Raw genomic sequence first — 12,747 nt, forward strand, 5'->3', positions numbered from 1 at the left:
CGCTAAGCCGAGCGTTGCGGCCAAAAAAAAAAAAGAGAGAGAGAACTGAGAAATTTCATCATTAAGCGGAGAGGTACGGCAGTGAACGACCCCGGACTCCTAGGGGTCCACGGAATGACTACAAAGAGCCTCCTACGCTCGAGAGCGGACCTCATCACTGCCTCCAAGGCCCGAGAGCCACAGAGAAATACAAGTCCCAGGAGGCCGTGCGGGGAGCAGCCCTCCTCGATGAGGACTCTGCGCCCCGGGGGATGCTGGGAGTTGTAGTCCCACACTCCGGCGGGCTGGCCTACTACGTCTCACCTGGAAATTGCCCACTATGGAGGTGCCCAAGGCACAGAGGAGCCCCGTCCACAGGATCACCTGGTTATGCCACTTTCGGACGCCCCAGTCCCGAAGCTGGTAGTAACGGAGAATGCAGATCCAGGCGGCTGGGAGGAGAGGAAGTGGGTGGGAGACAGGAGCCCCAGACATGGGGGTAGGGCGTGGGTCCAGGGGTGGGAGCCCAACTCCAGGATTTGGGGGTGGGCGGAGGAGGCAGGGACCCCGACGGTCCTGGCACCGCAGGAAAGGTGCGCAGAGCTTTTACCCGAGGCGGCTCCGACGTTGAGCACCTGGCTGAAGACGCAGCTCTGGGGGGGCGCGTTTCCACACACGCTGCGGGGGGATAAAGGCTCACCTCCTTGCTCCCTCCCGGCCCCGGCCTCCCCGCGGGCGCCGTGATTACCTGATGTAGGGGAAGCCGTCGGTGAGGTTCACGGCCTTGTTAACCACGGCCAGCGAGAACCTGGTGGGGTGCGCAAGGTGAGCCAAGGGCTTGCCACGACCCTTTTCTTTCTGTTTCCAGCACAAACCCGGGCTCTATGCTCCTTCTCTCTCAGGCCCAAGAGACCAGCCCCTCCTCCAGACCCGGGGGTCCAGACCCCCAGTCCCTCCTCCCCAGACCTGGGGGTCCAGGCCCCCAGCCCCTCCTCCTTCGACCCGGGGGTCCAGCCCCCCGGCCCCTACCCCCTCAGACCCAGGGGTCCAGACCCACAGCCCTTCCTGGCTCAGACGCAGGCATGTCTCCTGCCTCTAACACTCACACAGTCCGTACCCTGGTGGCACAGTGGATGGACATCTGCCTGCCCATGCTGGGGCCGGGGGAGGGGGGGGTTCCCTCTTTGGTCCCAGCAGATCCCACATAACTGCCGGGGACAAAACCCGCGGGTGCGCCACACCTCCTGAGCCTGCTGCAACTACTGAGGCCCAAGCACCCAGAGCCGGCGCCGTGCAGCCAGAGCTGCCACCACAAGGAAGAGTCCCCCGCTCACCGCAGCGAGAGAAAGCCCGCAGACAGCAGCCAGGACCCAGCACAGCCTGACATAAGGAAATAAATGGAAGAACACAGACACACACTCACACGGTCCAGATGCCAGCAATAGCCCAGAAGGCCAGGCACATGGGCAGCAGAGACAAGTATCCCCACATGCCGGGGTCTGCAGGGGAGGAGAGGGGAGGGACTGAGGTCAACGCTGCCTCTGCGTCTCTGTCTCAGGTGAGGAGCCAGCCCCAAGGGTTTAGGTGTGTCATATTCTGGGACTGTCTTTGAGGCCCTCTTTGGCTCCCAGGCATGAATAGTGTGTAAGTGTTCAGAATGATAACACCAGCTCTGTGCTTGGGGCACTTTTGCTTTTTTTTTTTTTTTCACGGTCCTTTATCCTGATGTCCCAGTATCTCTTAGCTGTCCTGCCCCCACCCAGCTCTCGAGTCTCCAGCCCCTCCTCAACTGCCAACCTCTGCCCCTCCCTGCCCCCGTACCCCTGTGCCAGGCGCTCACCGGTCCAGGCTTTCTCAGGCTCTCTCGGTCCTGGGGCCGCGTGAGACTTTGGGGAAGAAGGCTGAACGGTGGAGGCGGGACTGTCCACGCCCCGGCAGAGCCAAAGTCCGCGATCGAACGCCAGCAGGACACTGGCAGGTCAAGAGGGTGACCTCCACCGTCCCGGGACTTCACCCGCAAACTAACTGCAGTTTCGGTCTCGGGACGGAGCGGGCCCTCCAGCTCCCCTCCTTCAGCTTTCTAGCTTCAGCGTTCAAACTTCCAGACAGGGAGTCCTCCCCAAGACCCAGAAATCCGAGCCTCCAGCTCTGTGCACCCTTCTTCCCTAGGGGACCCAGAAGCCCGGGCCTCCGGCCTCTTCAAGAGCACGTGCCATTGTTTCTAGCCCCCTGTGGTCTAGCCTCCCTGTTGGTACCTCCTTGGGGAGTGAGATCCCAGACCCACGGGTGCCTACTCTGCTGGGTGCCATTTCTGTCTGGACGCGGCGAGGGCGGGCCGGGACCCTGGTGCCCAGAGCCTGCCCGCACTGGCCTCCCAGTTCCCCACAGCCAGGGCGTGGGTGGGGAGGGTGATCCTGCTGAGAACATCCCCGTCAGGAGAACCTCCCTCCCAGAAACCCACTGCTTCCTCTGGCCGTTTTCTTTTCTCTCCCACAAAACAGCTCTCGGCTTCCTGGCTTCCTCCCTTCTCACTACTCAGGTGCCTGGGCCCTGGCCCCCTCCTGCGTCCTTGAAACCCGGGAGTCCAGGCCCCCGGCCCGTCTGCCCTCAGACCCAGGGAGGGTCCCCTCCCTGAGACCCAGAAGTGCCAGCCACCTGCTCCCTCAGCTCCCCACCTCTTTTGATTTTTTAATAATTGAAATAAACTTCACATGAGATTAACCATTTCACTTTATTTTATTTCACTTTATTTAACTTGCATTTTATTTGACTTTTATTGCATTATGGTTTGCGGCACGTTGTGGCTTGTGGGATCTTGGTTCCCCGACCAGGGTTGGAACCTGGGGCCCCTGGCAGTGAGAGCACCCAGTCCTAACCACTGGAGGGCCAGAGAATTCCCTAACCGTTTTAAATTTTACAGTTCAGAGACATTTAGCTCATTCACAGTGTTTCGAAACCAGCACCGCTACCTCGTTCCGGAACTTTTTCACTACCCCAGGAGGAAGTCCCTTACCAGTTAAGCTGACACTCCCAATTCCCACCTCCCCACCCCTCAACCCTCTGGCCACATCCAAACTGCTTCCCGTCTCTATAGATTTGGCACTTCTGGACATTTCACATAAATAGTATGTGCCTTCTCGTGTCTGGCTTCTGTCACTAAGCGTGATGTTTTTGAGGTTCATCCATGTTCCCAGGTGGATAAAGAACCCTGCCTGCCAGTGCAGGAGACGTCAGAAACATGGGTTCTCGGTCCCTGCGTGGGGAAGACCCCCTGGAGGAGGGCATGGCTACCCACTCCAGTGTTCTTGCCTGGAGAAGCCCGTAGACAGAGGAGCCTGGCAGGCTACAGTCCTTGGGGTCCCACAGAGTCAGACGCGACCGAAGTGATTTAGCATGATAGCATGTTGTAGCACAGGTCAGTGCTTCATGCCTTTTCACGGCTAAATAATATTTCATCAACGGCCCCCATCACGGGGCCTTCTGAAGCCCGCTTCTCTCGTCCTTTGCACTTAAGGATTTCCAAGTGCCCCACCAGCTAGTTTCAGCTCTCGGATTCCTTGAGAGCAAAGACGAGAGAGCAGAGAAACAGACAGACAGGGATCACAAGGGTTTCTTGAAGGCGGAGGCCCAGTGATCAATGAAGAACGAGATCTCTCGGGACTTCCCTGGTGGTCCAGTGGTTAGGACTCTGCACACCCACTGCTGGGGGCATGGGGTGGATCCCTGGTCAGGGAACTAAGATCCCACAGGCTGCAGTGTGCAATCAAAAAAAAAAAAAGCCAAACATGAGATGTTATGGTAGTGCAGAGCAGGGCAGGGTGGGCCCAGAAGGGGAAGTGGCTAACCAGCAATGGTAGCCAGTGCCTGTCTGGCTGTGGGGGAAGTTTAGGACAATCTCACAAGCCATGCTTACAGGAGGCAGGCGAGCTACAGGAAGGGTTTCTCAGCAGGGCCCAGGTGGTTCCTGAAACCTGGCCTCTGAGGGTTGAGTGCTTTTGTTTTTCGACCAAAATAGAAATGGCCAACCTGCGAGTTTCCATTTTATCTGGAGTCATGCTGAGTCCTGGGGCCCAGGAGGCAGCCTCTCAGGGAGTTCTCAGGATCTGATTCCAGCGTATCAGTGATTTTGCAAAAGGGATTTGGGCTACCCAGCAGACATCTCCTTAGAAGGCTGCTGTTAGTCACAAGGCCCGGCTACCTTAGTTAATGACTTCAGTGCTTTTCAAAGCAGGAGAAGGTGCAAGAATTTGGGCTGGTAACATTTTTTCCTGAAAATATCTGAAGGCCTGTTCTTCCAGTTTTCCCAGAGTGCAGAGTGCCTCATTAAAGGGTGTTAAAGGTTAGTGACTCCAGTTAAAGGTGGGTTAAAGGTTAGTAACTCCAGTGGCTAACACTTCCATGTTTTGAGAGTCAGGTGGAGAGCGACATTCCTTAGTGGGCAGTCTGCTGGGTTACAGAATGTGGGACCCATTAGGAGAAATGAGCCTGGACCCTAAGTTCTCAGTCGTCCTAAAGGGCTTGGATGTTATCCTGAGAGTACTAGGGAGCCATGGAAGGTTCTTGAGCAGGGAAGACAAAGAGGAGCTGACACTGGTGGTGTGTAGACATGAAAGAGATCTAATACGTGTTGTGTTAACTAATCCTATGTCAGGACCCCCCTGTGTGCTCCACGGGGGTTAACTCACTAATTCTCACGACAGCCTGAGTGGTAACTGCTAGAGTTATACACCGGATCCCCTAATCCTCATGAAAGTAGAATTCCTGGTTTCTTGACTCACTTCTACATCACACACACACACACACACACACACACACACACACAGCCCAGTGACCTTTGAGGAAGAAGCTTCTCCAATAATTCCACACTTCACACCTCTAAGCCATACCCCAGAAGATCCAGAACTTTCAACCCCACAAGCAGCTCGGAGAGATCAGTTTCGAATCCCACCTCTGCCAGTTAAGAGCTGGGTGCCCGTAGAGAGCCCTGCAATGGTTGTAACAGCAAACCATCAGCTTAGTGGCTTAAGGCAACACAAATTTATTAGCTTCTGGTTCCCGAGGTCTTTGTCCCCGTGGGTTGAAAGCAAGGGGAGGGCAGGGCTGCGTTCCTTCTGGAGGACCCATTTCCTCATCTTTTCCAGCTTCCAGTGGTGCCTGTACCTCTTGGCTCGGGGTGCCCACCTCCTTCTGCACGGTGGGAGGTACTTCATCACCGCACCCCTTTCTGTGACTCTGACCCTTCTTGCACTTGTGAGGACTCCTTGATCATGTTGGGCTCACCCTAAACACCCAGAACCTCCCCATCTCAAGACCCTTAATTTAACCTCATCTGCAAAGGTACCGTCGACACCCATCGTGGAGACCAGGATGGACAGAGCCCGGGGAGGGGGCGGTGGGGGGTGCTAGATACTGCCTGCTGCTCACCCCCCGGAGCAGCGACCTCCCCCACCTTGCCCCGTCTGTGCTACTGCCTGCCTCATTGCTGCCCCTCTTTCTTTTCATAATGCGTCTTAGGTTACTAACTTCTCTGTATCCCGGCTTATGGCTTTATTTCATTTTTAAATATTTATTCACTTACGTGGCTGCACCGGTCTTAGTTGCAGCCCGAGGCATCTTTAGTGGGGGCGTGAGAAGTCTTAGTGGCGGCATGAGGGATCTAGTTCACTGACCAGGGATGGAATCCGGGCCCCCCACCCCCACCCCTGCATTCGGAATGTGGAGTCTCAGCCACTGGACCACAAGGGGAGTCCCTCCTGTGTCTCTTTCAAAAGGAAATAAAGATGCCGACCTCCAGGTGACCCTAGGCAAGAACACCCCCGCCCCACTTCCCATGCTCTGGGCCTTGGTACACATGTCCCCGCACTGGCACAGAGGCTAGGCTTACTTGTGTCCCCTTCAGTGACTGTGACAGCCTCAGGATATCCCTGTGAGGACCCGGGGGGCAGGGGGGAAGACAGCTCTGTGAGCTGCTTTCAATGTGGGCACCAGGCTCCTCCCACTGTCCACGTGCAGGCTGGGGGCCTGGAAACTTCTGGATCCTTCTGCTACCCTGGTTCAGCTGAGGGGAGGAGGTGGTGGTCTTCGCTTGGTGAGACAATATTGCACTTGCACTTTCAGGAATCTTTCCCTTCCGCTCGGTGGTGGGATCATTTTCTCCAGAAAAGGGAAACCGCCTTTGTCCGGGATGGAGGCCTCCAGACATTTGCTTCCTCATCTGTAAAAGCAAGGGTCATAATGGTGCCTCCTGCACGGGGTTCAGGATGAGTCCACTGGGCTTCCCTGGCGGCTCGGTGGTAAAGAATCCGCCTACCAGAGCAGGAGATGCGGGTTCCATCCCCGGTCCGGGAAGATTCCACAGGCCGCGGAGCAACAAAGCCGGTGCAACACGACTCCTGAGCCGGTCCTCTAGAGCCCAGGAGTCGCAACTGCTAAAGCCCCCACGTCCAGAGCCTGTGCTCCACAACAAGGAAACCACCCCCCACACGCCGCAGCTAGACAAGAAGCTCGCCAGCGGCGAAGACCCAGCGCAGCCAAAAATAAATAAATAAATAAATTCTAAAATAAATAAATATACACACACGCACCCCCACACACACATACGGGCTTCTCTGGTGGCTCAACCGTAAAGAATCTGCCTGCAATGCACGAGACGTGGGTTTGATCCGTGGGTCGGGAAGATCCCCTGGAGCAGGAAATGGCAATCCACTCCAGTACTCTTGCCTGGAGAATCCCACAGACAGAGAGCCTGGAGGGCTACAGTCCGTAGGGTCTCAAAGACTGGGACACAACACGCGCGTGCGCACACACACACACATACACACACACACGCACACACACGACACGTTTATATAGGAAGAGTGAGATCAGGGAGGGACTTGAGCGGTCCTGGCACCTAGTGGAAACAGCGCACGGTGGGTCTTCAGGTTGACGGCTTCTCCAGGGGGTGTTCAGAACCCCTCCACAGCCTCCTGCACCCTGAGAGGCTGTGCTGCCCTGTAGGGTGGGGAGCTGGAGCTCAGAGCAAGACGCTTGCGGTGTGGCTGGCTCTTCGGGAAGCAGAGGCTGCTGTGGCGTTAGCGATGCAAGGGATTTATTGAGTGACTCCAGTGCTTCTAAACTGCGGTGCCAGAGAAGACTCTTGGGAGCCCCTTGGACTGCAAGGAGATCCAACCAGTCCACCTGAAGGAAATCAACCCTGAATATTCACGGGAAGGACTGATGCTGAAGCTGAAGCTCCCATACTTTGGCCATCTGATGTAAAGAGCTGGCTCATTGGAAAACACCCTGATGCTGGGAAAGCTTGAAGGCAGGAGGAGAAGCGGGTGACAGAGGATGAGATGGCTGGATTGCATCACTGACTCAATGGACATGAGTTTGAGCAAGCTCCGGGAGTTGGTGAAGGACAGGGAAGCCTGGCGTGCTGCAGACCATGGGGTTGCAAAGGGTCGAACACGACTGAGCCACTGAACAAGTGAAAGATAAAGGCGAGGAGGGACAGGAGGAGGCAGGAATTCATTCTGCCACCTGGGAAAGGGAAGCAGGAGGACGGTATAGTCAGGCAGAGCCTGAGACCGTGCAGCTGCAAGAACCCTCGGCCCGAGCAGAGAGGCAGAGCAGAGATTCACTGTGGACAAACCCATAGGAACAGAAAGCAGGTTATCGGTTGCCCGATGGATGGGGACTGATTGCTGAATCATTTCCTCTCAGGGTGGCGAAAATGTTTGGAGCTTGAGAGACACTTTGGGGATGGCGGCGCAAGGCTCTGACTGCACTAAACCTACTTAAAATACTTAAAGGAAATGACTTTGTGTTCTCTGAATTGTTTCTCTTTTTGTTTTCTTTTTGGCCACACGGCATGCGTGTGGGATCTGTTTCCCCACCAGGGGCAGAACCAGTGACCCCTGCAGTGCAAGCTGAGTCCCAACCACTGAACCACCAGGGAAGTCTTGTGTTACCTGAATTTTATCTCAATTCAAAGTTTAAAAAAAAAAAAAAAAAAGGGAAGGGAGAAAGAGAGAGACCAAGAAAGAAACAGGGAGGAGCAGAGGGAGGGGGGCCTCAGCCCAGGTGGCGCTAGTTGTAAAGAACCTCCCTGCTAATATAGGAGATGTAAACGATGCAGGTTCGATCCCTGGATTGGGAAGATCCCCTGGAGAAGGAAATGGCAACGCACTCCAGTATTCTTGCCTGGAGAATCCCATGGACAGAGGAGCCTGGCAGCAGAGCCAGACAGGACTGAGTGACTAACACTTAACTTTCAGAGGGAGGGGGAGAAGGGGTGGGGGAAGGGAAGGAGAAGGAAAAAAAAGAGATTGCTATTTGATGAGCCCCACATTGGATGGAAGTGGCCAGGCCCTAGCACGGCCCCCACCCTAAGGCTTAGTCATTGGTTGGGCGCAGCCGGGAAAGAAACTGCATTCAAAAAAACAAAACAAAACAAACTAGCTTCAGGTACTGCAGCTGGGGGCAGTTGGCCAAATACTCTTCTCACAGTTAAGTAAGTTCTTTCTTGAACGGAGACCCACCTTGGCTACCAGGCTGGTCCAGTATCACCATGGGGAGCTGGGGTCAGAACCCAGGTCTGTCTGGTTCTAAAATCTGATTCTTCCTCCTACGCCGCTGTTAGTAGAGAATGTAAACTGGTACAGCCACTACGGAGAACAGCAGGGAGTTTCCTTAAAAAGCTAAAAACAGAGCTACCATATAATCCTGCAACCCCACTCCTAGGTATATATTCAGAGAAAATTATAATTTGAAAAGATACATGCATCCCAATGTTCTTTGTAGCACTGTTTACAATATCCAAGACATGGAGGCAATCAGCATATCCACTGATAGACAAAAGGATAAAGAGCAGTATGTTTATGCAATGGAATATTACTCTGCTATGAAAAAGAAGGAACCAATGCCAAAAAAGAATATATATACAATTATATTTTATGTTTCTGTTTATTTATAGTTATATTGAAATATATATCTATAAATAACCAAATCACTTTGTTGTACACCTGAAACTAAGACAACATTGTGATTCAACTAGATTCCAATTTAAAAAATAAAATAATAAGGCTTTCCTGGTGGTCCAGTTGTTAAGAATCTGCCTTGCAATGAAGGGGATACCAGTTTAATCCCTGGTCTGGGAAGAACCCACATACTGGGCAAGGGCGGGGGCAGGAGGAGACGGACAGCTAAGCCCATGAGCTGCAACTACTAAACCCCTGGAGCCTGCGCTTCCTAACAAGAGAAGCCACTGCGATGTGAGGCAGCGAAGATTAGCCCCTGACTGCCACAACTGAGCAGCAAGAAAAACCACAGGCAGAAAATAAATAAACCTTTTAAAAGTGAAAGAATAAATCTGATTCTTTCCCAGTGTGTCATGTTTCCTCTTGAATACACATCCACACGTCCATCCATCCAAACTTCCGCCCAATCCACCTTTTCATCTGTGTCTATATTCTTGCCTTTATGCATCCATCCAACTAGCCATTTATCTACCCAGCCATCCACTTGCCTATCTACACAACCATCATTTCTTTTGATACTCTTCCAGCTCACCAAAGCTCTGTCCATTCATCCACCCATAAAGTCCTTCATTCTCTAATCCATTCTATCAATTCCCTCTTCCCATTTATCCTACAATCCACCCATCACTCCAATCACCCACTGCATTAGCTTCCTGTGACTGCTGTAACAAATCCCACAAACCTGGCAGCATAAAAAAACAGAGCCAAGTAAGGGGATGGGTGGGGTGCGTGGGCATTTCCAGCCTGGGCTGTCAGGGAAGGCGTCCATGAAGAAGGGACATTGCAGCAAAGACATGGAGCCGGGAAGGGAGTGAACCCTGTGGATATCAGTGGGCAGAGAGAACGGCAGGGATAGACCTGTAGAGGTTTGGGGTTTTCGGCATCTGGTAAGGAAGCCAATGAGACTATAACAGAGTGAGCAATGGGAAGAATCAGTTCAGTTCAGTTTAGTCGCTCAGTCGTGTCCGACTCTTTGCGACCCCATGGACTGCAGCACGCCATTCTTCCCTGTCCATCACCAACTCCCGGAGTTCACTCAAACTCATGTCCATTGAGTCGGTGATGCTGCCCAGCCATCTCATCCTCTGTCTTCCCCTTCTCCTCCCACCTTCAATTTTTCCCAGCATCAGGGTCTTTTCCAATGAGTCAGTTCTTCGCATCAGGTGGCCAAAGTATTGACGTTTCAGCTTCAGCAACAGAAAGAAGAATAGTCAGCGATAAGATCAGAGGAAGAAAGGAGGCCACTGTAATGACGTTGGATTTTGGTCTAGGTGTGCCTCCATTGCCTGTAGCTTGTAGCTCACGCGGTTTCTCTGTGTCAGGAATGGTTTAGCCGGGTGGTTCTGTCTTGGGATTTCCCTTGAGGTGACTGTCAAGCTGTGGATGGGACAACATCCTCTGAAAACTCAGCTCAGATGGGAGGGCTGTTTATGGGGTGGTTTACTCACGTGACTGTCAGACTATCGGAGGAAGGTTCAGTTCCTCTCCGGCTGCCGGCATGAGGCCTCCCTACCTCATAGATTTCGCCATGAGGTGGCTGCAATGACCTTTTGACACGGTGCTGAGTTCCTCCAGAGGACCGAGTGATCCCACAGAGGATGGTGTCTCTGATATCCTAGCCACGGACTTGCCATCATTTCTGTAAAATGCTGTTGGTTACACAGCTCAGTCCTGTTCATTATGGAAGGGCATGGGGGGGCTGCAGAGTGAAGGTCATCTTGGGGGCTGGCTAGCAGGGTGTGAGTCCATTGCAGAATTCTGAGCCTCACGGGGATGATTTTACAGATAAATATGTATGTGCACGTGTGCATACGCACAGGTATGCATATCTATATACAGATACAGGAATATGTATATACATTAACATATCATATGTACTGATTATATTTCATTCAATTATTGTATGCATTTTGCTCCTTGGAAAGAAAGCTATGACAGACCTAGACAGCATATTGAAAAGTAGAGACATCACTTCACTGACAAAGGTCCATATAGTCAAAGCTACAGTTTTTCCAGTAGTCATGTAAAGATGTGACAGCTGGACTCTAAAGAAGGCTGAGCAAAAAAAAAAAAAAAATGATGCTTTCGAACTGTGGGGCTGAAGAAGACTCTTGAGAGTCCCTTGGACAGCAAGGAGATCATACTAGTCCATCCTAAAGGAAATTAACCATGAATATCCAAATTCAGACTTAAACTGAAGAAAGTAGGGAAAGCGATTAGACCATTCAGGTATGACCTAAATCAAATCCATTATGATTATGCAGTGGAAGTGACAAATAGATTCAAGGGATTAGATCTGATAGACAGAGTGCCTGAAGAACTATGGACAGAGGTTCGTGACATCGTACAGGAGGCAGTGATCAAGACCATCCTCAAGAAAAAGAAATGCAAAAAGGCAAAATGGCTGTCTGAGGAGGCCTTACAAATAGCTGAGAAAAGAAAAGACGCAAAAGGCAAAGGAGAAAAGGAAAGATACATCCATTCAAATGCAGAGTTCCAAAGAACAGCAAGGAGAGATAAGAAAGCCTTCCTCAGCGATCAATGCAAAGAAATAGAGGAAAACAACAGAATCGGAAAGACTAGAGATCTCTTCAAGAAAATTAGAGACACCAAGGGAACATTTCATGCAAAGATGGGCTCGATAAAGGACAGAAATGGTCTGGACCTAACAGAAGCAGAAGATATTAAGAAGAGGTGGCAAGAATACACAGAAGAACTGTACAAAAAAGATCTTCACGACCAAGATAATCACAATGGTGTGATCACTCACCTAGAGCCAGACATCCTGGAATGTGAAGTCAAGTGGGCCTTCAAAAGCATCACTACGAACAAAGCTTGTGGAGGTGATGGCATTCCAGTTAAGCTGTTTCAAATCCTGAAAGATGATGCTGTGAAAGTGCTGCACTCAATATGCCAGCAAATTTGGAAAACTCAGCAGTGGCCACAGGACTGTAAAAGGTCATTTTTTCATTCCAATCCCAAAGAAAGGCAATGCCAAAGAATGTTCAAACTACTGCACAATTGCACTAATCTCACACACTAGCAAAGTCATGCTCAAAATCCTCCAATCCTCCAAAGTAATGCTCAAAATCCTCCAAGTACATGAACCATGAACTTCCAGATGTTTAAGCTGGATTTAGAAAAGGCAGAGGAACCAGAGATCAAATTGCCAACATCTGCTAGATCATCAAAAAAGGAAGAGAGTTCCAGAAAAACATCTACCTCGGCTTTATTAACTACACCAAAGCCTTTGAATGGATCACAACTGTTAGGTAGGTAGAACAGGGAAAAGGAGTCCAAAATGGCGGTGGCTACAAGACAAGGAAGGGAAAAGCCCGCGAAAATGAAACAAAAGAAGGTCCGAGGACTGGAGTGAGGACCTCAGGTAAAACAAACAACACTCCTGGCTGGCCCAATTTACATAGGACAGGCCCAGGGAGAGAGAAACATATAAATAGAGGAGCCAAAGTCAGCCCCCCCAGCGCTGGGGCGCTCTTCTCCTCGTGTCTTTAGATCGACGTGCCCTCAAGCCTTGAAGATGGATTTTCCTGCTATCTTCTAAATAAAATGGGCTTCCCTGGTAGCTCAGAGGTTAAAGCGTCTGCCTGCAATGTGGGAGACCCGGGTTCAATCCCTGGGTTGGGAAGATCCCCTGGAGAAGGAAATGGCAACCCACTCTAGTATTCTTGCCTGGAGAATCCCATGGACAGAGGAGCCTGGTGGGCTACAGTCCACGGGGTCACAC

The 12,747-nt window shown here is 51.8% G+C and overlaps 1 protein-coding gene across 2 annotated transcripts in view; it reads right to left on the reverse strand.

Annotated features, from left to right (window-relative positions):
• The window catches only part of TMEM150B (transmembrane protein 150B), an 8,154-nt gene extending 4,998 nt beyond the window's left edge, over nucleotides 1-3,156 (reverse strand). Inside the window, exons 1-5 of one of the 2 annotated variants that reach the window (XM_040251929.1) lie at nucleotides 1,820-2,365; nucleotides 1,403-1,478; nucleotides 728-787; nucleotides 590-657; nucleotides 304-431 (exon numbers count right to left, since the gene is read on the reverse strand). In XM_040251929.1, the coding sequence (XP_040107863.1) occupies nucleotides 304-431; nucleotides 590-657; nucleotides 728-787; nucleotides 1,403-1,470 (324 nt within the window). In that variant the 5' untranslated portion in view covers nucleotides 1,471-1,478; nucleotides 1,820-2,365. Of the gene's footprint in view, nucleotides 1-303; nucleotides 432-589; nucleotides 658-727; nucleotides 788-1,402 lie in introns of both variants that reach the window. The other variant, XM_040251930.1, reaches the window with a different exon arrangement.
• Nucleotides 3,157-12,747: the final 9,591 nt, after the last annotated feature.

This window comes from Oryx dammah, unplaced genomic scaffold (genome assembly GCF_014754425.2).
Source record: "Oryx dammah isolate SB20612 unplaced genomic scaffold, SCBI_Odam_1.1 HiC_scaffold_13, whole genome shotgun sequence".
Taxonomy (NCBI): Eukaryota; Metazoa; Chordata; class Mammalia; order Artiodactyla; family Bovidae; genus Oryx; species Oryx dammah.